At 46.6% G+C, this 26,539-nt stretch overlaps 1 protein-coding gene across 7 annotated transcripts in view; it reads right to left on the reverse strand.

The window, feature by feature from the left end:
* Window positions 1-26,539, reverse strand: part of PFKFB3 (6-phosphofructo-2-kinase/fructose-2,6-biphosphatase 3) — a 101,235-nt gene that overhangs the window by 59,738 nt on the left and 14,958 nt on the right. For 5 of the 7 annotated variants that reach the window (XM_073328839.1, XM_073328840.1, XM_073328844.1 and 2 more), the window contains exon 1: window positions 261-437. The exons of 1 other annotated variant lie outside the window; for it this stretch is intronic. In XM_073328839.1, the coding sequence (XP_073184940.1) occupies window positions 261-339 (79 nt within the window). In that variant the 5' untranslated portion in view covers window positions 340-437. Of the gene's footprint in view, window positions 1-260; window positions 591-26,539 lie in introns of those variants that run through there. One more of the 7 variants, XM_073328843.1, reaches the window with a different exon arrangement.

Below are 26,539 nucleotides of genomic sequence, written 5' to 3' on the forward strand. Positions count from 1 at the left end.
TCAATGACACCGAGGGGAGCCCCCCCCAGCATCCCACTCCCATCGTCTAGGAAGGCGTGTGGCGCACGCAGCTCCCCGCACGCCCACCAACTCCCGCAAAGACACCGCAAGTGAAATACACCCGTGGTGCATCAGCGCGCAGAGAGCCTGGCTCTGCTCTACCTAGGTGCGGGCACCGCTAAGGCTTATCCCTCCTCCCTGCCCCCCATTCCCACACATCTGTCCTCCCTCCGCCCCCCTCCCTCCCGCACTATACTCACATCTGCGGGGCAGCGCGGGGCGGTTATCATTGGGGAGCCAAATCTTCTGGATCCGGCTTTGGGTCAGCTCCATGGGCATGTTTATAACCAAGGTCGCTTTGCGCTCCGCGTCCGCCTTGGTGGATAGATGCACGGGAAAGAGAATAAAAAGGGGCTTTTTTTTACAAGCACCTGATGTCTTTACAGCTAGTCTTAAGGCTTCTGACCACGCAGTGATTGCAAAGTAAGGCCGGGACCCTGCCTGGCGGGGAGGGAATCCCAGCAGCGACTGAGAGTTAAAACCAGCGGCACGTGTTCCCCGGGACAAGAGGGCTCGATTCTCGCCGACCAGCCACTCTCACGCCCCTGCAACGCTGCTCGGCGGGCGGAATTTCCCCGGGGGCTTCCCTCTGCGGGAGCCGTTCGGGGAATGCCGGGGGGGACGGGTTCTTGGGAGCGTTCCTCCGCCTCCTGCCTCTCTCGTGTGAATGCCCCGGCTCCCACCTCGTCCCAGCTATTTCTGCGGCGAAAGACCGGCCGGCAAACCCTGCGTCACCCACAGCCCGCCCCTAGCCGGCAAGGGCGGGGGAAATTCTTTGCAGGCAGCAGCCGGCGTGGGAGAAGCAAACCCTGCTGCCGTCGCGTGGCGGCTAGGCGAGTTGCAGCCACCCGGGGGAATTTGCAATCAATTTTTTCTGAGACAAAGGACTCGCATCAGTGAGACAAGCTTGCAGAAAATCCATACATGGCACGGATAATCTACGCGACTCTAGAATAATGTTAAGAGAGCACCGTATCGCTCCCATGTATGCATGTTGTATACATTCTCGATCTAGCATTATATACTAGTCTGGGTGCAATAAATACCCCTGCATGCATATTTTATGCACACACTACGTGTATAATATATATACAGTACACGTTTATTGCACAGTCATATATAAAAATCTGGAAACGATAAGGGGAAAGTTCTCATATGCATTTGTATAGATGAAGGGGAAATTAATGTACTTTATAGTAGCTCTAAAATATGGCTACATATAAGTATTTTCACTGAACTGTATTGTGAATACACTAAATCCCAAATGGATTATTTCCCTGAGATGTACGCCAAATATCAATGGATTATTTCCCTGTATATTTTGTATACACAATGCACGGGGATGATCTCCTCCCTATTAAGGGGTGAAATATAAATGCAAAGATTTTGTATTTAAACCAACAAAGAAAAATCCCTGACTCTTATCCTTTTGCCGTCTGCCCCATTCAGGCTCCCGTAACCTTTATGCAACCGATCGGAGATCAGGAGCTTATTTTTTATAGTAAAATTATATTTTATATTTAATATCGATCGTTTCCCCTCCTAATGGAAAGCCAGGCTGCATTTCAGCGCGTGAACTGAGTTTTGCACACACACCCCTTGGGGCTCCGGGAAGCGACACAAAAGGCAAAAGGCAGGCAGAGGTGTGGGCTGCCGGCTGCAGGCACGTCCCTCACGTTCCGCATGACTCTGCGGGGAAGCCTCAGCCCTAGCTACAGACGCTCCTTTCATCGCAGCTGGATGCACTTGCTGCGGCTGGGAGACGCAGCCCTAGGAAGCAGCTGGCGCTGGGACCGGTTCGCTCTCCAGCCCTCCCGTGGGCGCAGCTCTTCCGAGCGGGGCTTGCTGGCTGCCAGGCGGCTAGGAAACTTCAGGACTCAAGATTTAGTTCAGTTTGGCTGTTACAGTAGGAGCAGCGCGTTGTGCTAGGCACAGTACTCCCGCTGGTCCAGCAGCCCTGTATTAACAGCATAAGCTACTGATGGGATGCTTTTATTAACAAGCATAGTAATTTACACAATACAATAGTCAGATTAATGGGGGGGAAAGTCACTCGTTTCTAATATCCAGGGATTAAGGACACAACCTGCAGGGACCCAGGACCTAGGCCCTGTGAAGTGCTGAGCACACTTCATACTCATAGAAGTCAGCGGAAATTTTGGGTCTCTCTCCCCCAGGGGACATAGGAGCTTACTCCAAAACCCATGGAAGGGGGTTCTTCTATGGACGTTGGGTCAGGCCTAGAATGACTAAGGCAAGAGAGAGCTTTTGTGCACAAGAATAAATCATGAGCTTGAGGGGGGAGGAGAAGGATAAACTCTTAATATTGTCCTTGGCAAAGTTAATTCCCTGCAGGATTAAAGGCTGATTATGGTTAGATTCCAGGGAATGACCTATAGGGCCCATTAGCTTGGTGCTGCCAGGTCATTATTTCACAGGAAAGGCAATGCACCAGGCTGGGTAAGGTTAATGTTTAAATTGACAGATTTTTATCTGATGGCCAGATTCCTGCAGTTTAAAACAATGCTTCCAGGCTAGGGGATGTACCACAACTGCCTTAATAAAATCAATCCCAGGGTGGCTGAAATAAATTAACATAGCAAATAAAGATGTGACGATAAAATTATGGAAGAGCCAGAAAAATATACCCCAAGCTTGTAAGTGGCATGGCCCCAGCATTCCCAAAGCTGCTTCATTTGGGAATGATGGGGCAGATCCTTAGCTGGAGTAAAGTGTCATAACTCCATTAAATTCAGTGGAGCTATGACCATTTACACCAGGTGAGGGTCTGCCCCCATTCATCTACTTCATTGATGTAGAAAGTTTAGAAGCCGTGAGGAACTCAAGACGTGGTGATAAGCACAACATAAACACGTTGACAACCAAACACACCACAGGTGTTAGATGCTACATTATAGCCCCTTATGCAATACTGGGAGTCATGAGTCTGCTTTAACCGTTTTTAACATACCTATCGTGCTTGAAAACTAAGCCATTCCAAGAAATTGGCACCACAACATTTAGAGTGTTAACTAGTTTCTTACACTATATAGTGCACCCTTGATTTCTGGAAGTAAATCTCTATATTGTTGTTACAAATATACAGCAAGAGCATATACTTGGCCACAATTTTACTTTGCAATAAATATACAATCACCCATGTATAGGTAGCCTTGATTGAGTAGATTAAAATGCAAGGTCCCAAAAAACACTCGGGGGGGGGGGGGGCAGGAAATCCAAGTACGGGAGTTGGGGAAAAAAATCCAAAAGGGCTTGGCTGATAAAAAATAAAATTATATGTCAAGAGCAGAGAGAGTTGTTACAAAATCTGGAAGTGGGAGACCCTGTAGATCAAACAGATATTACAATATACAATTTATGTACCAACCATCCTTGATATAGCCACAGGATACAGGTAGAATCATAAAATCATAGGTTTAGAAGGGACCGCAAGGGTCAGTCTAACCCCCTGCCAAGGTACAGTACAGCTGTACAGCCTCTGATTTGGTTGTACCCATAGAGGCAAAGGCATTTAGTTTTCTCCATTCCATCAGTGAGAGAATTTCTCATGTCAACTTTCTCCAAGGAGTCACAATGAGTTTCACGGAAGAGTTTAGTTGTGTCTGAATTGCAATGGGCTGAGATGCTGCTGCTAGCGTACAGCAACACCAGGTCCACTAAAGTCTGTAGTTTTGCTCCTGATTTAAAGGTGACTTGAGAAGGCAGGAAAATGTGTTCATGCCTTTATCCGATGATGTATAAACTTTCTCCTTCTGCTTGTTTCTTTGCTTGAAAAATTCAGATCTTGTGATGCCACACTACCCCGGAAAAGGATTAAGGTGGCTGCTGGAGAGAGGGAGGTGTTAAGTAACTTGACAGTCCACACTTAAAGGATAGTTAAGCTTGATTGGCAAACACCTACAGAAGATGAACAGAAGCTAGACAGGAGAAAGCAGGACTGGTATAAGGCCAGGAAGAGGGTAGAAGGAGGCTGCAGTGTGGAAGCCTGCAGTCAGTCTCTAGGTTTAGAGAGGGAAAAGGAGGAAACTCAGAGAGGGAGTAGAAGTCCTGCACACAAATTTGACATCAGCAATTATAACATTCAAAAACCAGTAGGAGAACAGTGGCAATTCTTCAATAAAAAAAACTTCAAAACCAGACTCCAAACGTGAAACTGCAGAACTGGAATTAATTTGCAAACTGGACACCATCAAATTAGGCCTGAATAAAGACTGGGAGTGGTTGGGTCATTACAAAACCTACACCTAATTTCCCCCTACTGTTACTTCTTGTCAACAGTTTGAAATGGGCCACTTTCATTACCATTACAAAAGTGACAGGTTTCAGAGTAGCAGCCGTGTTAGTCTGTATCCGCGCACACACATACAAAAAAGTACTTGTGGCATGCATCCGATGAAGTGAGCTGTAGCTCACGAAAGCTTATGCTCAAATAAATTTGTCGTCTCTAAGGTGCCACAAGTCCTCCTTTTTATTTTTTTTATTACAAAAGTGATTTTTCCTCCCTTGGTATCCTACTGTTAATTGAATTGTCTCATTAGACTGACCTCCCACTTGGTAAGGCAACTCCCACCCTTTCATGTGCTGTGTATTTATACCTGCTACTGTATTTTCCACTCCATGCATCTGATGAAGTGGGTTCTAGCCCACGAAAGCTTATGCCCTAATAAATTTGTTAGTCTCTAAGGTGCCAGAAGGACTCCTCATTGTTTTTGCTGATACGGACTAACGTGGCTACCACTCTGAAACCAGAAACCATATAGTGACCTGGCCAGAGGGCCGAGTCACCGAGGAAGTACCACAAGTCCTGGAGCATGAACAGGGCCGCAGCCCACGAGAGATGAAAAAGGGGTCTCAGACCAGGCAGAGCTATTCCCCAGATACAGCCACAAGCAGGCCACCCCAGTGGTGAGCAGAGAACACGGTGACACTTATATATCCTGTTTATCCGGGAAGACTTGTGGATGACTGGAGAACTGGTAGGATAATGACATCACAAGTACCAAGGAAATGAAACCTGATTGAATTAAAATCAGATTCCCCCTTCAATTAGGCTCCATAATAATTATTGGCCAAGATTTCCCAAAACAGGAGCCTAAAGTTAGGTTCATACTTAGGCACCTAAGTGACCTGATTTTCAAAGGTGTGAGCACCCAGCTACACCCGCTGAGTCAAATTGAGGATATGTTCATTGGTGTTTATGCAGCATTCAGATGCTACGATGGTTTTGGTCACCTAAGTAAACAGAACATAAGGAAAAGCACTAGACAGGAGCTGTTTTACAGCACCTAAAGTGCAGTGGTAAAAAGCACAGCTTCTTATACACCAACATGCTTATCACGCTTGTAAGTAAACTTCACACACCGCTTCCCCAATTCCGGGGCCACGAGTTGTTTAGTTAATTCCCTTTTATGAGGGCGAGAGACTGGAAGTCACTTAGCAGTGGCCATCTGTGTATTACTCAGGACTGCGTGTCAGGCGGCCCGACACGCAGCGTTCCCTGCATGTCACCCAAGGTGAGGGATGCCTCTATCAAACAGAAGGGAAAAAAGCCAGTTCTCTGTGGACTGCAGAGCCAGAGGGAATGGACAGGATCTGGCTGTAAAGAAAGATGCAGAGGGAGGAATACAAACAACAAAAGGCATTATGGGATATTCAGAAAGGAAAGAATCGTGTGATTTTGACCCAAAAGGCTTCCTGTCCATTGGTCAGCCAAATCCCACCATTTAAAAAAATGGTACTACTAAAGGACTTAGCTAGAGATTGGTCTAGGTGGCGCTTTATCTGCGAGGAGGCTACATCCCTTTAGGATTTGCCATGCTGCTGCTCCAGAAATAAAGACAGGTTTCAGAGTAACAGCCGTGTTAGTCTGTATTCGCAAAAAGAAAAGGAGGACTTGTGGCACCTTAGAGACTAAGACTTTAGATAAGCTATTACCAGCTGGACAGTGGGGTGGGAGGAGGTATTGTTTCATATTCTCTGTGTATATATAAAGTCTGCTACAGTTTCCACGGCATGCATCCGATGAAGTGAGCTGTAGCTCACGAAAGCTCATGCTCAAATAAATTGGTTAGTCTCTAAGGTGCCACAAGTCCTCCTTTTCTTTTTCCAGAAATAAAGTTACCCTGCACAGGGTTCTTATCCTTCATCAGTTCACATACAACACTACAGCCGTTTTGTACTGCCGCAGCTAGGGCCCTGTATCTTGGAAATTCCATCTATCCATCCAGGGGATTATATAGCCTTCATCACTATAGCACTGAGTGCTTCCAAGATCAGAGCTAGAGGTACTTGGGCAGAGCTGTGCAGGGTCCAAAACTGGAGTAGCAGGGGGTGTTGCGGCTGAGGATATGTGCGCACTGGCGGAGTTTGGGGAGTGGATGGGATACTTGCATAGCATCTCCACATAGCAAGCAAGGAACTAGCATGCACTAGACTAGAGTGAGTTGTGCTATCAGGAGAAACAAATGTACTTACTTTTTAAATTAAACAAGCACATTTGCATTTAAAAAGTAGCCTAAACCAGGCAAGAATCGAAAGGAAGAACATGTGTGGAATCTAAGAGAAAAACAAGGACCTCTTGTCAACCATAGACAGCAGGGCCTGGAATTACAGTACACTACCACCATTTCCATTAGACATCTCCCTTTACTGGCTTTAGGAATTTAAAATTCAGCATGTGAAATTGGCTTTTGGCTGCAATGTCTCTACACAGGAGCGTTTCCGGTGTAGTTATTTTTGTGGGGGTGGGGGGTGGGCAGTCATTTTGGTCTATTTTCACTTAAGGGGGGGGGGGATTCTATGCATGATTTTGGTGGATTTCAGATGCTTTTTAGTTACTATCAGATTATACCAACATTACTCACATTGAGTAATACCTTCCCCTTCAAATAGCCCCAATGAAATCGGCACAGTTAAGCATGGCAGATAAACCAGGGTTCCTAGCCCTGTTGGAGAGAGAGGGAATTGGAAATGCCTTTAAATAGCTCTCGGCCAGTAACCTTTTAGTTCTGATCTCCTCAGTAATAATCTCTCTCCTTTCTCTTTTTATTTAAGGATGCTCTTGTCCTGTGGATTATTACTACAGTAAAATGCTCTGTGCCTGAGATTTTTTCAATCCCTATGGCAGCTCTGGACAACAATTCACGTTAAAATTAATGGGAACTGAATGTCAAATGCCCTTTTGAAGATCTTAGCAAAATCGGTAAGAGCTACTTGACTGCTCAGCACTTTTGATAATCAAGCCACTAATTTAAGTGCCTAATTATGGTCTTAGATGGCTTTGATCTAGGTGCCAAACTCCCACTGAATTTCAGTCCTCTGGGCTCCTTTAAAAACCGAGGCTTGTGTTTTCAAAGTCTTGGCCTATGTGTTTAATTCTCTTTTGTTTCTCTGCTGTTAGATACATGAGCGTCTGGCACCAAACCCCACATGTGTGTGTGCCCCAAGCCTTCTGGACGCATGAGTCAGGCTCTAAACATAGCAGCTGCTGGGCCTTGTGTCTCTGATGGGTCAACCCAAAGCCCCAGAGCTAAATGCTCTAGACTTTTGGAAGAACTTGGACTTGAATTTGGCAGTTTGGGCCCATTTTCGGTAAAATCTCTCCTATTAATATCCACTGTACAGAAATAAAGATTAACAATGATTTATTTTTGAGAACACTGGCTCCCAAAGGACATGACTCCTATTCTTATTCCCAAAGAAGCTTATGTCACATCCATGTTTCCTGGTCTGAAGTTTGGAGAGGAAACCAGATTCACTTCTCCATGATGTGGCACAAAAAGTGCAGCGTATAGACTGGGTGTGTCAGAGCAATCTGGTGATAATATGCAAGTTCTCACTGACTCAGAGAGGGACTTGACATATTTATCATTACAATGTCTCTGGACTTAGCATGCATGCCAGATGATGTCAGTGTGTATTGAGAGTATTATGCAAAAGATGCCCAAAGCTTAATGGCTTGAATGGCCCATATCACACTCCAAAGAGAGCTACTTCCAGGCCAATGAGGAGAGTTACAAGAAAAATAGTGGGCATTCACTGGTAGCTACACTGGGATGTAACTACAGATTCAGCACACGGATCACTTGATCATTACCTGTTCTGTTCATTCCCTCTGAAGCACCTGGCATAGGCCACTGTCTGAAGACAGGACACTGGGCTAGATGGACCTTGGTCTGACCCAGTATGGCCGTTCTTATGTTGTTCTTATTGGGAATTACATCAGATGCTGTTATAAAATACTGTACCTAAAACCACTGTACTTTTCCCCGGGACGCATAGGAAATGACTGAAAACAATATAATGAAGCTGAAGGAAAAGAAGGCAGGGTTTCAGTTTTTTAAAGGTGATGACAAAGGCATGATCAGAATACAGGCCAAGGAGCCAGGACCGGAGGTCTAGATTCAACAAGGTACTTAAGAGTGTGCTTAAAATTAAACACACACTTATGTACTACTGAAATGTTAAGCAGCTGCTTAGGTGCTTGGCTGAACTGGTGCCCAAGGCCCAGCTCGTCAAAGCTATTTAGGTACTTAAAATCTTTTGAAAATCTGGGCCCAAATTCCTGAGCTCCAATAACAACTCACTGTGTGGCCTTGGAGAGTCACCTACCCTCTGTAGGACCCTCTGTAGGGCTTGCTGAAGTCAATGGGAGTTTTGCCACTGACCTCAATGAGAAGAGGATGGGGGTTGAGCGTGCCTCAGTTTCCTGTTCTATAAAAAGTGCATAACTTATCACCTAATGTTCATGAATAATAATCAAGGTGCTAAATGTTTTATATCTCAATAGTAATAAAGGTGTCTTTTGTTCCATTTCTGTAACAAATGAACCAGTGTTTCCAGTACATACATGTATGTATGTATGGTTCAGTTTCTTTAAAAAAAAAATTTTTTTTAAAAAGCAGCCAGACCCTTTGGAAAACCAGAATTTGTCTGCCTATGAGAATCTGGGACTTTCAAAAGCAAAATGAGAGACTATGGCCATTTCATTGTCTTGGGACCTGTTTATGAAGCTATTTTCACTGCCAACAATTCGCTCTTGCTGGACTTTGGAAAAACCTGTGAAAAATCACAGATGGGAAAATTTTGTGGAGTAGGAGGTTTTGCGAACATTGGGAAATATTTGCATTAGGGTTTGCAAAACTAGTGGAAGTCCGCAAGGAAACCAGCACTCTGTATTAGCGAATCATACCCCATCCCACAAGCCAGGCTGGTACAAGTGGGTGGCATGTACAGGAGATATAAACTGTCTCCTCTTAGATTCTCTCTCTTTCCCTGCCAAACCTTCATGTTTCTCTGTCTTGTTTGTTTCTCCAACCTTCACAGATTTTAAGGCCAGAAGGGACTGTTAGATCATCCAGTCTGTCCTCATCCATCACACAGGCCAGAGAAATTCACCCAGTGATTCCTACAGTGGAGGTAATGGTTTTGTCATCTTCTCCATTTTTAACGCTGTATTTCCACGGGATTTCTCTCTCTTTCCTACCCCTTGCCTTTCCCCTCTCAGCCTTTGTTCTTTTTAGCCCACACTCTATTAAATAGATGTTGAACCCATTAACTTTCTAAATACAATCAAACCCACCCGGTTTAAGTTGGCACAAAATCAGGCAATTTCATGGAGTTTAAAGCCAGAAGAGACTATAGATCATCCAGTCTGACCTCCTGTATATCACAGGCCACTCAACTTACCTAAAAAGTAAAGGAGTACTTGTGGCACCTTAGAAACTAACAAATTTATTTGAGCATAAAGTGATGAAGTGAGCTGTAGCTCACGAAAGCTTATGCTCAAATAAATTGGTTAGTCTCTAAGGTGCCACAAGTCCTCCTGTTCTTTTTGCAGATACAGACTAACACGGCTGCTACTCTGAAACCTGTCAACTTACCTAGTTACCCCTGTGTTGAGCCCAATAACTGCGGTTAGACTAAAGCATTTCAGTCCTCAGGAGCCTGAATTGTTGTGTGCCACGAAGAGAGAACATACAGACCAATAGTGTCAGTTATTTAAAGGGGATGACAAAATTCTAATTAGACAGGCCAAAAAAGAATCTGAAGAGCAACTAGGAAAAGACACAAAAATTAACAGCAATTTTTTTAAAAGTACATCAGAAGCAGGAAGACTGCCAGGCAATCAGTGGGGCCGTTGGACAATTGAGATGTTAAAAGAGCGCTCAAGAAAGGCAAGGCTGTTGAAGCAAAGCGAAATCAATGAATTCTTTGTATCAGTCTTCACTGCAGAGGATGTGAGGGAGAGTCCCACACTTGAGCCATTCATTTTGGGTGACAAATCAAAGGCATCAGAGGAGGTTTTGAAATAAATTGATAAATGAAACAGTAAAATCACCAGGACCAGCTGGTGTTCACCAAGAGTTCTGCAGAAACTCAAATATGAAATTGCAAAACTAACTGTGGTATAAAGAAAAGGAGTACTTGTGGCACCTTAGAGACTAACCAATTTATTTGAGCATGAGCTTTCGTGAGCTACAGCTCACTTCATCGGATGCATGCCGTGGAAACTGCAGACGACTTTATTTATACACAGAGAATATGAAAACTGTGGTATGTAACCTATCGCTTAAATCAGCTCCTGTACCATGAGATTAATAAGACTGGGACTGTTCAGCTTAGAAAAGAGATAACTGGGGAGGAGGGGCATGATAGATGTCTATAAAATCACGAATGGTACAAAGAAAGTGAATAGGGAAATGTTATTTACCTTTTCTCATAACACAAGAACCAGGGGTCACCCAATGAAATTAATAGGCAGCAGGTTTAAAACAAACTTAAGGAAGTACGTCTTCATACAACACAGAGTCAACGCGTGGAACTCCTTGCCAGAGGATGTTGTGAAGGCCAACAGTATAACTGGGTTAAAAAAGAATTAGATAAATTCATGGAGGATAGGTCCATCAATGGCTATTAGCCAGGATGATTAGGGATGCAACCCAATGCTCTGGGTGTCCCTAAACCTCTGACTGTCAGAAGCAGAGACTGGATAACAGGGAATGGAGCTTGATAATTGCCCCGTTGTGTTCATTTCCTCTGAAGCATCTGGCGGAAGACAGGATACTGGGCTAGATGGACCATTGGTCTGATCCAGTATGGCCGATCTTATGAGATTCCACCATTGCCAGAGGCCCCTGCAGGGGCAGGGAATTGATTAAGTCAGATATGCTCAAATGATTCTAGCAAACTACCTGCTCCCCACACAATAGAGGAAGGTGAAAAAACCTCAAGATCTCTGTCAATCTGATCCCTTCCTGACAGAATTCCTTCCTGACCCCACATCTGGCAGAATTTTCCAAGACCTAATACAAACTATTTTAAAATAAATACTACAACAGAGCATATAGTTGAGCCTGACAGAGCCCAGCCACAAATTCAGAGTAAAATTGTGTTCTCCTGCCAGGGGTCTCTGGAGAGGAGTGCTGTCACTTGATAGGTCACTATAGATCAGCACGACCATTTAACTACCCCTGATTTTTAAAGTCCGTAAATAGATTGGTATACAAGGAATATTTCCAACTCTACAATACTTTAGGGTCTCTTTTCATGGTGCTGCAGTCCAGCCATCGCAATGCTACAAAGTGTGAGAGAGTGCACAGGTGAAAGCCAGGTGCAAAGATCATGAGCCAAATCCTTGGTTATGGCCAAAATGCACATAGTGGGTGCTGTGCAAAGCTAGCCTAAACCTTCCCTTGGTCCTGACCCTGGTGCTCTGTGCATGTCATCCCCTGTGTACTGTGATACAGTAGCTCAAGGGATGCACTAGTCTTTAACTGCCACAAAGGCCTGAAAACCATGCTCCCCCTTCACAGCCATGCCTCCTTCCGCCACTCTGCGGTGGCTGAGCAAAGGCAGACAAGCCTCTGATTTGGATCTATGCCCTTGCACTGGTGTGATCTTCCCTGTCACTCTATGGATTTCAGTGGGACTACCGGAGGATGAAGGTGCTATACTCAGTGAGTGAGGGTGACCGATTTGGGGCCCTGAGAGAGCCAAAGAAGGACATTATGCTGAAACATACGATTGCAGCACCAAAGCACTTGCTGTTCCAGTTTTGTAACACACATCAGGTTGAATGACAAATCTGACCAAGCGAAACTCCTTCCTTCCCCATTAAAAAAAAAAAAAATTCTACCCATTATGAGAAATGAGACACTCAAATGGCAGCCGAGCAGTTGGCCCACTGCTGAGCAATACATTCAGAGTCAAACTTTAGTCTTCCTTAAAGCTGCTGCCGCTGGAGCAGTTTGCTGGAGTCCGATTTATTGGGCTCGGAGGCAGAGTAACTTCTGCTGCTAAGGGAAGTCCCCGTGCACCGGAGAGGAGTCGTTGCCATAACAGTACAAGCAGCTTGGTTCAAACACTGCCCTGGAAAGCTTGTCCTCCAATTTCTAAATAGTCCAAATCTGCCACTTCATTGCTGAGAAACAGGGAAAAGTCACTAACTGCACAGGACCCACAAAAACTGGGATGTGAATTTTTCCTACCAACTCTATGAGCAGCGGCTAAGCACTGCTACTCTCCAGGGGATGGCTTAGGGGTCTAAGAATCAGGCTTGGAGCATCTAATCTCATTGGGAACTGCCTGTTCTGTTCCTGGCAAGAGCAGCTCAGCCCTACATCATTCAGTGATAGAGAAGTTGAGCTCCCTGCAGTTTATTCTTTATTTATTCTTAGATTCTTATTCTGGGCGTAGTTTTCAGATGAGAAGCTCAAAATCAGGGGCCTTGCCTGTACATTAAATTCAACTGTCTATTTTGTAAGCCTGGGAGTTCGCACCAGTGTCTGGGTAAAATATTTAACACTGAGGACTAAATACCAGAGTATTTTTTCCAGCATGAGGGTTTGTTTAGTAATACAAAAAGAACAGGAGTACTTGTGGCACCTTAGAGACTAACCAATTTATTTGAGCATAAGCTTTCGTGAGCTACAGCTCACTTCATCGGATGCATCACGAAACCTTATGCTCAAATAAATTGGTTAGTCTCTAAGGTGCCACAAGTCCTCCTTTTCTTTTTGCGGATACAGACTAACATGGCTGCTACTCTGAAACCTTTAGTAATACAGGCTCTCCTAGTGCCCTGCAGTAGAAGCCAGTGCACAAGATTCAGGAATAATAGTCGTTTCCAATCACACAAAAGTTGACATCTGCAGGGCACTTTAGAGACAAACTCAATGGGTGAAATCCTGGCCCTATGGAAGTCAATGGGAGTTCTGCCACTGGGGCCAAGATTTCACCCTATGACCTCAAAACTCCCCTGCAAGAAGGCAGGTAGTTATTATTATCCCTGTTTTAGAGAGGGGAAACAGACATGGAGAGATTTAAGCCAACATTTTCAAGACTGGGAGTCTGAAATGGGCATCTTCATCCACATTTTAGGCCCCAAACTACAGGGGCCCAATTTGCAGAGATCCCAGTGATATCATGCTCCTGGCCAGATGTCCATGGGAGCTGGAGGGCTCAAAGTCAGGCCATTTATTTAGGTGCTTAACTTGAGGCACCTCTATTGGAAAATGAGGGGCTTAGTGAGTTGTCCAAGGCCACAAAGCAAACCAGCACCAGGCGAAAACCTCAGGAGTTGCTGGGTCTCTGCACTTTGCTAAACCCACTAGAGTATTTAGAGGCATCTTTCCATTTAAGAAACATGATTGTCAAAGGTTGTGAAGAGAATATGTATTTGTCATTGCTCTAAAATGACTCACTCGGAGGTACTCAACCACTGCTCTATGGAAGCCTTCCAGATAGCAGGCTTATGAACCACAGATTTAACCCATTGACTACTGGTCCTCCAAGCTGCCATAATTCCATAGAAATCAGTGGTATGCTGATCACATCACTGGCCCATTTGGCCATCTGACAAATGTGTTTCACTGGATAGAATGAGCCCCTGGCACCAGTTAAGTCGTTTAAAGGTACACACTGAGTCATAGAATCATAGAATATCAGGGTTGGAAGGGACCCCAGAAGGTCATCTAGTCCAACCCCCTGCTCAAAGCAGGACCAATTCCCAGTTAAATCATCCCAGCCAGGGCTTTGTCAAGCCTGTCCTTAAAAACCTCTAAGGAAGGAGATTCTACCACCTCCCTAGGTAACGCATTCCAGTGTTTCACCACCCTCTTAGTGAAAAAGTTTTTCCTAATATCCAAACTAAACCTCCCCCACTGCAACTTGAGACCATTACTCCTCGTTCTGTCATCTGCTACCATTGAGAACAGTCTAGAGCCATCCTCTTTGGAACCCCCTTTCAGGTAGTTGAGTCTTGCCTCAATTTCTGTGGAAAAAAGTCTTAAATGATGGAGGGTCAGCTGCACGCATCCATCTGAAACCAGCATTTAGAGTATTAGAACAGGACCATTTCTCAACACCAAAAGGCCTCTAGGAAGCGTATGGAAGAGGCTTATGCAATGTACTCTGAAAGTTCCTGCATGCAAAAATCTAACACTAGACAAAACCAAAGCACGTGAGGCCATATAGCAAACTGCTAGGCCATGAAGTAACGGACTGTGGCTCTCTAACCTGCAAGCATAGTTCTTTAGTCTCACATGCGTAGAAAGTAAAGATGGGACCTCAGCATGTTTCAAGCTGGGGAATTTGATCCAGTCCTTTATAGAAATAGAAGCTGGATGCAAAGTTCAAGTCTGGATCCAAACATCAATATTCAGGAGGCATTCAACTCAATCTCTGATATACATGGTCTTACACCTGTGGTTCTCAGACACCTGTAGCTGTACCAGCATGGATTGGGCCTTCAAGATTTTGTAACTAGATTCTATTCCCAGGTCTCCCATGTGACCTTAGCTAGGGCCTTAGCTACACTTGCACGTTATACCGCAATAAAGCCAGCCAGAGCGCTCTAACTCACTCCCCGTCCACACTGGCAAGGCACGTAGAGCGCTCTGACTCCCTGGCTAGAACGCTGCTGATACTCCACTTCCCCCAGAGGAATAAAGTTTGCTGCGGATTGGGTGAGACACTACAGCGTCAGTGTGAACGAGGAGTTACGTTACAGCGCTCTGATTGCCCTCCAGAAAGGTCCCAGAATCCCATTAACTGAAGCGGCCTCTCTTGTCTTTGTGGTGAACTCCCGGCAGGAATGTGGAAGTTGCCTTTTCAAAGCTCCGTTGGGAGTGCCAGCTGCTTATCAGCTCCGAGAAAAAAAAACAAACAGCTAATGTTTGCTTTGAGTGAGTGAGAAAGAGGCCAGGGAGGAGAGTCTGTACTTACAAGACGGCGTGCTGACACACTCTCAGCACCCCAAAACCCCACTCTCTCTCCCCCCCACATACACACAACACACTCCACCCACCCCCTCCCCATTTGAAAAGCACGTTGCAGCCACTTGAACGGGGGGAGGACAGTTGCCCATAATGCACTGCTGCCAATGCCACTGCAAGTGCTGCAAATGTGGCCACGCCAGCGCGCTTTCAGCTGTCAGTGTGGAGAGACTGCAGCGCTTTCCCTCCTGCGCCATACGAAGGCGAGTTTAACCCAAAGCGCTCTACATCTGCAAGCGTAGCCAAGCCCTCGGTCACTTAATCACTATTAGATTTGCATCTTCTTTACTGGAACAATGGGAACAATAATCCTTTACCTCACAAGGGTACATATGGAGAATTAGAGTTTGTAAAGCAATCTGAGATCTCAGATTGCAGGTGTGATGATCCAGATTCACAGGAGGTGAAAATGACCACTCAAGTCAAGGGTGCTACTCAGACTTACATCAGCTAGGAACCTGGCCCTTTAAGAGCAGGGTATTGTTATTAGTCATGCACTTTTAATAACAGGGCCCCAATGGCTTCTTTTAGGGTCAGATTCTTGCACCTTTAAACTCAGTCTAACTAAGAACCTGATCCACAGCCCATTGAAGTTAGTGGCCTACAGATCAAGCCCTACTACCTCACACTGTTGTTAGTCCCATTCATTTTAATGGGGCTAATTGTGCTACTCCGCCTGAGAAAGGGTGGCAGAATCTCACCCTTAGAACTCTAGTTACTCCATTATCCAATGGTCCTCACTGGTAGGAAGCATTTTCTGCTCTCTCATTTACATTTACCTTTCATTCAGCTCAGGTTCCATCGCCACAGTTATCCCATCACTGCCACGTGGGAAAGCTGAGGCTGTCTTTTCAACCCAGCCACTTTCTTGGGCCTAATTTATCCGGTGATGTCACAAGCCAATGGCAGTGACAGCCCCACTGCTACCATGGGAACTAATAGTGACCCCCTATATGAACACAACTTGGGGACTTCATGGAGTAGCAGAGTTAGAGAGGCAGGAGCTTCTCTTTAGACTAAAACCACTTCAATAATCAACAAAGATGCAAAAGGAAATAGATATTTTTAGTCAAATCAGCTGTGGTTTAAAGTTTGCCTGCAAGCAGCTGGTTTAAGCAATGAAGCAAACAAAAGAGGAAGAAAAAGTGGCGTTTGTTATTATTATTGATTGGTGATGCTGGGCTTTTAGGCAGCACAGTACCTCGAACCAATTGCAGGTCTAGAAACCAGGAACTCCCGAGTTCTAACTCCAGCATCACCTCTGGCTGTGTGTGCATAACCTTGGGCAAGTTACTTAAACTCTCTGGGCCCAAATTTCCATTGAAATGGTGAGATTACACCCAAGGGTGTAAACTACACAAGCTGCAACACACTAACGAATCAGATGTGTGCCTCAGTTTCACCACTCATAAAATGGGTGTAATACTTAGCTAATGGAATCACTCAGTTAAAATCAGTGTTTGCACAAAGCTTTGAAATACAAAGCACTGTGTAAGTGCTAATGATTACAAAGCTGCTATGCTGATGGGACTTTAGAACAGTGTGTAATTCTACAATATGCCTAGGCATACAGTGGGTGCACTGAGAATTCCTATAATTTTGAAGGATCAGACTAAACTCTTTATTCCTAGATTTTAAGGCCAGAAGGGACTGTTTTGATCAACTGTTCTGACTTGCATAATGCAAGCCATAGATCTCACCCCAGTGATTCCTGCCTGGAGCCCATCACTTCTGATTGAAGTCTGGTTCAGTCTAAACTTAACTGGCTCTCTCCAAGGGATAGTCCCTAACTCTGTAATGGTGACATCTGCTAGAAATGACAGAATCTTCCAAAACGGCAGAGTGTTCTTAAGGGCAGACTGTCAGAGGGGAACACGAGTCCAAATAATCAAAGATCATACATAGCACCTTGTGTCTCTGAATTGGCTGTAATCATCCTGTGCCATTTCATTCTCCAAAATGCTGGCTCATTTAGGGAGGCAAAGTTAATCATTTCTCACCATTTGCATTTCAAAACAAAGTAGGTGCTGTCAAGAGATTGCTGATCCCCTGGCAACCAGTTACTTCCCAGCCCCTTGTATGTATATAGGGAAAGGACTGGTACCACATTAACAATGCCAGAGCCTGAACTCCTGGGCTTACCCCCCAGAACAGATACAGCCCAGGCAGCAGCAGGGTTGGCTTCCCCCACCCCAGTCCACCAATGTGCCTCAGCCCTGACCTGGAAGCACCACTTCCAGACATGAAAGGGGAGGTCCGATTCAATCCTTGGCCTCTCTTTTAGTGCCAGCTGTGAGCTGTGTTCACTGGGAACTGGACTGAGACAGAGAGCTCATTTTACAAGGATTCCTGACAGTCCTCAACCTTCCTAGTCTCACCAACGGCTCTTGTCATGCTGTGTTCTCCAAGCAGGTAACATTCATGAATTACGCCTCACAACAGCTTAGAGTTACTATTCCCTTTTTTCAGATGGGCAGGTATGAGGCCAGGCCCCCCACCACACACACACACACCAGACATAAGGGCCAATGATGTGGGGAAGAGGGGAGAGGAACAGGCAGGGGACAGCGGTTTGGGGGGGGGGGGGAAGAGGTGGTGTGGGAGCGGGACCCTGGGGAAGGGGCAGTGTGAGGGCAGGACCTCAGAAAGAAAGGGTGGAGCCCGGGGCAGGGCCACAGTTCAAGCACCTGTGGCCCCCCTCCCACATTTTTAGGGAACTTCTGCTGCTCCTGTATGAGGCACAGATGGATGAGGTACAGAGAAGTGAACCAACTTGCCCAAGTCCATAGAGCAAGTGAATATCAGAGCTGGGCATAAAATCCAAGAGTCCTGACTGTCAGAACTGCTTGATCATACTCTTGCTCTCCTTATCAGGTGCAATGACTTTTGGATACTACTGGCTAGGGCTAGATGGATCAATAAGCTAGAGATGAAAAGCTCCGTATGCCAGTATCTCTCATGCAATTGAGATCCCAACCAACTTCTTTTAGAAGTGGAGATGAGATTGAATCTAGGTGCCACTGGATGTTAACATAGCTATTTCCAATTGAAGTCTGCCATATGTAATCTTTCAGAACCTCAGTTGTTTTTAATCAGCTTTCCTAGCCAATTTCTGGGGAAGAAACCAGATAAGACTAATCACTGGAATGCAGAAGTTGAATAATAATGTTACCCCCACCAGCAGCTGCTTGAATTTTCCTTACTACAGGGCAGGGATTTAAAGTAAAGTAATTTAAACTCTTAACACGAACAAGCTGTTTTTAATTTGTGTATTTCATTTAATTAATTTACTCCATTCACTAAGGGGAGAGCTGGCTGGAAAATGGGGAGAAAACTGTACAAAAATATTTATACTATTTTATTTCCATTTTTCACATTTTCCAACTAAATAATGTTAACAAGAAATTTCTCTGAAATTATGAGGCAAGATAAACAATATTTAGTACTTCGTGTTAACATATTTTCCCAAAGGCGTTCCCCATCCCACAATGACATACTTAATAGCTATTTGGAAAAAAAAATCATTTGGATGTTTACCTGCTATGGTCTGGGGTTTATTATGTAACAGTGAGTCAGAACCCTGAGTACTTTGAAACTTCAGATGTTAGTGTGTTGCACATTACTTGGCATTTCAAAGCAAGAGTGGAGATAGAACTCCCGTTCCCTTGCTCCAAAAGAAAGGGCCCCTGTCACTTGAGCTAAAGATGTGTCCTTTTTAGAAGATTAGCAGTATCGGGTCTATAACATGCAGTTGAGCAGAGCGGATTCCATAACATATATAGCAGTGGTACATCCATATGCTGCTCCGTTCATTACAATATTTACTGATATACTGTTAAGATGGACTGGGAAAATTCACACCATTTTTATTGCTATGGTTCCAGTCTTGCTGACTGGACAAGTAAATCATAGAATGGGAAGGGACCTCGAGAAGTCATCTAGTCCAGTCCTCTGCACCCATGGCAGGACTAAGTATTATCTGACCATCCCTAATGGATGTTTGTCCAACTTGCTCTTAAAAATCCCCAAGGATGGAGATTCCACCACCTCCCTAAGCAATTTATTCCAGGGCTTAACCACTCTGACAGTTAGGAAGTTTTTCCTAATGCCCAGCCTAAACCGCCCATGATGCAAATTAAGCCCATTGCTTCTTGTCCGTCCTCAGAGGTTAAGGAGAACAATTTTTCTCCCTCCCCCTTGTAGAAACCTTTTATGTACTTGAAAACTGTTACCGTGTCCCCTCTCAGTCTTCTCTTCTCCAGACTGAAAAAATTGGGTTTGTTTAATCTTCCCTCATAGGTCATGTTTTCTAGACCTTTAAACATTTTTGTTGCTCTTCTCTGGACTTTCTCCAATTTGTCCACATCTTTCCTGAAATGTGGTGCCCAGAACTGGACACAATACTCCAGTTAATGCCTAATCAGCGCGGAGTAGAGCGGAAGGATTACTTCCTGTGTCTTGCTTACAATACTCCTGCTAATACAGCCCAGAATGATCTTTGCTTTTTTTGCATCCTATTTAGTTTGTGATCCACTGTGACCCCCAGATCCCTTGCTGCAGTACTCCTTCCTAGGCAGTCATTTCCCATTTTGTATGTGTGCAACTGATTGTTCCTTCCTAACTGGAGTACTTTGCATTTGTCCTTATTGAATTTCACCCTATTTACTTCAGACCATTTCTCCAGTTTGTCCAGATCATTTTGAATGTTAATGCTATTCTCCAAAGCACATGCATTGCTATATCATGCATTGATACACTGATTGCATCCAGGAAGGCTGAAAGTTTCTCTTCCCCATCCCTCAAAACAAAACCTTAGATTCCAGAGGGTACAGCACAGTCTGCACCTTCATTTCCATAAAAGCTGAGGTCACAATTGCTGTTTACTAGTTTTGGTCTCATGGCTTTGCTCCCATGGATGCCACCGCAAGAGGAACCGTTTCACATTTCACAGTCTTGCGATTTGCCTGGAACGCTTGCTGACTCAAAACAACTGTTACAGAAGAGTCTGAGTCAACAGGAGATCTGAAGGTCCTTATACAGTGTCCCATTCAATGTCTGCTGGCAATTCCCTAATAAACAATTCCCAGGGTCATACCCATGGCAGGACATTCCTTAGCTTGATCAGTGTGATGATCAGTTCTAGGGCAAAGATTTTCCAAGGCACCTAAGAGACAGGAGTTGGGCATTTAACTTCCACTGAGAGCCAGTGGGGGTTTGCTGCCTATCTCCTTTAGGCACCTTGGAAAATCTCAGCCCTCTATGCCATAGAGATTTTACTGAGGAAAACATGGAGCATTTCCTGCTAACATATAGCTAGGACTTTGGCTGAGCGCAGACTTTCTATGCAGAGCTGCACTCTACATGGCAGCAGGGTGGAGAGTGCTGTTCAGATTGACACCTGAGCCACACTGGATGTTCTACAACTTCAGCTTCAGCAGACGCGACGCTGTGATATCATCCCAACACCACTGTTCCAACATTACCCCCAAGGGCCCATGCCCAGAGTTTGGATGGCAGGGTAGAGATGTCAGCTTTCCCCCTGCTCTTGCTGCCAGGACTCTGGGGGTGGCCTCCTGGAACATGGGCTTGTGTCATGCCACTAACAGTGCAGCTCAGGGTGGGTTCATTGAACTTAATGACTACAGCCAGACCCCATTCTCTTCTCTGGGGTCCCCTAGCCCCTGTGTGAAAGCTGATCTCAGCAAGGACGTTTGTCTTCATATGTGAGAAGGAGAGGCTCACATATGGTGTAGCCAGGACTCTTGCAGGGGCTGTCATACATGCATCTGAGTCACATATGGTGCATACATGCCACAGAGTTTGCAAAAGAAATGGAGTAAGGCTAGCAGAGGCTGAGGTCTCATTTGCCAGGACTCACACATTATAAAGGCTCGTGTGCTACCCCTGGGGGAATTCTGCACCACTGCGCAATGCAGAATTTTGCAGAATTCCCTGTTTCCCCTGCAGAATTTCTGGCCATCAGTAGGGGGCTGCTGGACTCTGCAGAGCCCAGCTTGCAGTGAGCAGAGCACCCAGCCTGGTAGAGCTGGAGACTGTACACACTTTGATCCTCATTCTCCTGGGACGGGACAGAGCCTAGGAGACCCAGCTCTGGCAAAGGGTGAGGAAGGGCAGGGCCTCATCACACCATATCCTCCCCTCCCCCAGGACAGTAAAGAAGTTGGGAGGAGTAAAGGCTTGGGAAGGGGTGTCTGGGCCAGGGGCTGCCCCGTGTTTGGGCTCTGTGGGAAAGGGGGTGCTGGTGTCTGCCCCGCGGCTGGGCTCTGTGGGGCGGGGGTTGCTGGTGTCTGAATGGGGGCTGCCCCATGGCTGGGCTCTGTGGGGAAGAGAAGGACTGATGCCTGGGCTGGCAGCTGCCCCACAGGACTCTGTGGGGAGGGGAATGCTGGTGTCTGCAGGGTGCCCCGCAGCATTATCCATCCAGCCCTCATGAGGACCCTGCAATAACAAATTAGCACATGCTTAAGATTCAGGGAGTCGTGTGAAACAGATTTCCCTTTCAGTATATTGAACACTTATGCAAAGGAGAACCAAGTAAACAGTAGTAGTTCTAACAATCAAAAATCTCTCTACTGCATCCTCTAAACTTAAGCACAGACAAGATCATGGAAAATTTTCGCTAGCATCAAACCCAAGACTGAAAGGAGGGGCACCTTAAAGGTACACTTTATCTCCGCTGGTATGGTAGTCTTTTCTACACTGAATTTTGCACTGTTGCAAAGTGCTGACCTGACATCCTCGACTCATCTCCAGAATTAGACCCGCCCGGCAGCAACAGAGCCAGCTTCCCCCATGCTGTCCCCTCCTGATGCATGTCTGCCCCCTGCCCCAGTGGGAGCACCTCCAGAGGGGAGAGGATAATCAGCCTCCACAGCCCAGACCAGTCCTTGACTCTTTTGACAAGGCTGCCAACTAGTGTCATGCTTTGTCTGAGGAACTGGCCGGACGGACAACTCGTTTCACATAGGCCTCCGTCATGCAGAATGACTGTCTGTCACTACCCGCACCAGCCTGGATTCAAACGGGCAACCGAGAGATTAAAACTATTGGTTATAACTTTTGCTTATACCAGATGCAGGAAGTTAGGAAGCCACAGCAGCATCAGCTATGGAGGGTCAGCATGAAAACATCAGGGCTGATGTACTCTTTACTCTCCCAGGTTTTGTTGGTGCCCAGCAACAGCTCCAATTCAGCAATCAGCGGTCAGCTATTGCAGCAGCTACACCCTCGCTGACCGCTCATTTTAGATACAGTACTTATATGGCCCCCCATTACCCTAGTATCTGACTGTCTCACCATCTTGAAGGAACATATCCTCACAACACCCCTGAAAGGCAATGCAATGCCATTATCCCCATTGCCCAAATGGGCAACTGGGGCCCACAGAAGCTAAGTGACTTGCCAAAGGCCGCACAGAAAGTCTGTGACAGAGGAGGGAATTAAACCCAGCTCTCCCGAGTGGCAAGTTAGTGCTCTAACCACTTGGCAATCCTTCCTCGAAGCACAGAAAATGGCAAGCCAGCATTTGCACCAACTGAACTAATCAGGCCTTACCCATGCTTCAAACAGAGGTAAATCCCTGATGACTTCAGCCAAAGCAAATCCTCACTTTCCTGAATGGGGGCTATTTCCAAGCCCTGAAAATGCCATTTTGGATGTACTTTGCAACACTCGAAGGACAGCAGCAGTTTAGAAGAAAGTCACTGCTGAAGCCTGGAAGCTTGAAAAATCTATGTTTTCTCCCTCAAGTGCTCAGCAAAACATTAATGCACCAGGGTGTTCATTCTCCTCTTGTTTACCACCCACAGCTGTTCCCAAGGTTTCCTGGAAATCAGTTTTCAAGCAGACAAGGCAGGGAAGCAGCAACAATAACTGTTCATGACCCTTTCACATGTCCAGGGAGGAGAAGAGCTTTATCAGAGCTATTAACAGAGCTGGGGGTGGGACGGAGAGGAGAGCCCAACATCATTTCCTCCCGTGTTGCACATGTGAAGAGGGCATGCACAGCCAGTGCTGTGGTTGGAGTGCTCACATGGCCGAGGGGGAGGAGAGCTCCCCAAGCAGCCCCGGCTGTTTACCTACATACTAAAACGATTGTATTTCTTGGGATGCAGAGGCAGGGTCCTGCCAGGCGCCAAGCAGAGGAACTTTCCCAGAACTGTGAGGCTTTCACCTGCCTCGCCGCTGCAAAAATCCCCCGTTAAAGGCTCACTCCAGTTCCAGTTTGATAAACAAGTTTACAACAAGTTACCTAGGGTGTGGGGAGGCACTGAGAAAAGGGTGGGTTTCACATTTCAGCTGCTGAATGCCCACTCCAGTGGTATATAGGAATCTCTTAACCCCTTCAGTGCTGCCTCCAGGGCCGGCTGCAGCCTGGATAGGGCCCTGTACCCAGGGAGCTGGCCCCACGCTCACCTTTAAAGACCTGGCATATGCCAAGGGTCAGAGGTCACCTGAGCAGAACATACCTGGCCCTGGTTTTTATCAGGGGGTTGATTTTTGAAGCTCTGCGTTGCAGTATTCATTAGTAACGGGACAGGCCATATGGGGTTATAGTTTGGGCGAGCCCCAAGTCTGGGCTCTCCACATGGCTGAGGCGCGGTGAGGCCGTCAGTAAGGAGCTTGGTCTGTATATTTCCCATCCCATACGAACAAGAAAGTGTTTTTTCTGCTTCTTGTCTGGACATTACTGGTATGTCTCCACTGCATTGTAAAGATGGTTCTTTGGGACCCGGGCTTGTGGTTTCAGGCATTTCCAAGCCCGTGCTCTGTTGTCCACACTGCATTGTAAAACCCAGGTTTACAATTGCTGGCCCTGGCCCTCACAACTGTGCGAACATCCATACTGCAGTAAACAGACCTTCTGACATAGGTCTGTGGCATGACCTGTGTCCACACTGCAAATTGACAGCGCTTGGACCAGATCTAAGCATGACTTGGGCTCTCACACACTCTCCCAGTAGGGTCCTCAGGCCTGAGTCCAGAAGGGTTCCTGGCCCGAGTCAGACTGATTTCTGTGTGGACAGAAGGGGCTTGGAGGCTCAAACCTGAGTCTGAGCCCAGGTTTACAGTGCAGCATAGACATAACCTAGAAGTTTAGAGTTGCCCATCCCTGGAAGGCTCTCATGTAAGAGCTGTGGAATGAGGAAACTACATATGCCATGGAAGTGAAACGTCATTCAGTGAGGGGCAGGAGATTTGGAGTCAAACTGCTTAAAATGCTTGGATTCCATTTCCTTGTTTTCACCAGTTCCACTATCACTCCGAAGGAAAACACTCCTTGTGAAAGAGTCAACACGGCCTCTGCAACGAAGGTGGGAGAGAGTTAACAGTGCTCATCCCCGAATCAACCACAAGGGCCTCTGAAAAGCGAGAGGCCACACAAAAAATCTGAAGACTTGGCATTTGAGGTTTAAGTGAAGAAACAAGCAGCAAGGGGCAGCAGAGTCTAATGGCCAGGGGTGCCAAAGAGGGTCCTGGCTCTGCCACTGACCTGCTGTGCAACCATGGGCAAGTCACTTCCTCTCTGTCTCTCCATCTCCCCACACACCTGTTGCCTGCCTTGGCTATTCAGACTGGAAGCTCATTGAAGCCAGCACTGTATCTCATTACATGTCCGTACAGCACCCAGCACAATGTCATCCTAATCTCAGGTGGGGCCTCTGTGTGCTACCCTCATACCAATAATCAAACCCATAGGTGCCGACTCTGTGGGTGCTCCAGGGCTGGAGCACCCACGGGGAAAAATTGGTGGGTGCTCTGCACCCACCGGCAGCTCCCTGCCCCACCCCAGCTCACCTCCGCCTCCTCCCCTGAGCACGCTGCCACGTCCTGCTTCTCCCCCCTCCCTCCCAGTGCTTGCACTGCGAAATAGCTGTTTTGCGCAGCAAGCGCTGGGAGGGACGGGGGAGGAGGAGGAGGAGGAACGCGACACGCTCGGGGAAGAGACAGGGCCAGGGCGAGGATTTGGGGAGGGGTCCAATAGGGGCGGGGAGGGGGCAGAGTCAGGTGGGGCCGGGGCGGAGGGGCACGAGCACTCATCGGCGCTAAGGAAAGTTGGCGCCTGTGATAGTCAGGCCTTCTTTATACAACATAAAAGACCTTATAAGCACCTTCTCCCGTGCCCCTCAGCGGGCCGCTTTCAACAGCAAAACCTGGAATGCACTTGCTGAGTAACAGGCAGAGCCCAGGTCCCACCTAGTGACTCGGCAGCTCCAGTCTCTCAGGTTTAGAGCCAGTTTCTGGGTTTGTGCCTCCTAAAGAATCCATGGCTCACAGTGAGACAAAATAATGGGGGACGGGGAAGAAGCTAACAGCAGCTACCATGATGGGACTCAGGGCGTTATCATGAACTCTGCCCCAGTTATGGCCAATCTGCCACAAGCTGGGTTTTATGCTGCCCTCTCTACCGCTTCTCAAACCCCATCTGCTTCTCAAAATAACCAGCCAGAAGGTAGTGCAGATGAGACCAGAGCCATGTACAGGCAGTGTGGTCTAGCACTGGGCAGGGACTCAGGTGACCTGGGTGCTATTTGCAGCTCTGGCCTGCTGGGTGACCTTGGGCAAGTTGTGTCCCTTCTCTGTCCCTCAGTTTCCCCATTTTACAGATGGGGTGATAAGGATACCAGCCTCCTTAAAAATGTGTTTTGAGCTCTGCTAATGAAAAGCATGATGTAAGAGCTAAGTATTAATTATTACAGGGATATGGCAGCTCAGCACACATGGCGTCACCACCACATGGCCAGTCAGTGCAACGCATGGTGCAAAGGAGAGGATGCCCAGAAAGCAGCCCTGCCCGTGAACTCCACCGTCCAGCACAACAGACCTGCCCTGGGGAGTTAGGCATCAGGAGCCTCATGGTGAGGGCAGGGGAGGCAAGGCAATGGGAGATGCTGCAGCTAGGGAGCAAGATGGAGCTTCCCAGTGGGCGTGATCAGAAGGGGGAGTACCAGGCCGGAGCCTCATGGAGTTATCCAGGAGGGGAGGGACTGGGTGGTGCTGGAAAACCAAGGGACTGAAATTAACTGGCACCCCCTGCAGGCAATTCACTCACACCCTCAACCAGCACTGGAGAAGCAGCCACTGTATGAGTAGCTGGTTTCTCCTTGCCAAGGCCGCTATGAATTTCCATGCCACCTGTGCTGGTTATTTTCTGCCACATT

This window comes from Lepidochelys kempii, chromosome 1, assembly GCF_965140265.1.
Source record: "Lepidochelys kempii isolate rLepKem1 chromosome 1, rLepKem1.hap2, whole genome shotgun sequence".
Classification (NCBI taxonomy): domain Eukaryota; kingdom Metazoa; phylum Chordata; order Testudines; family Cheloniidae; genus Lepidochelys; species Lepidochelys kempii.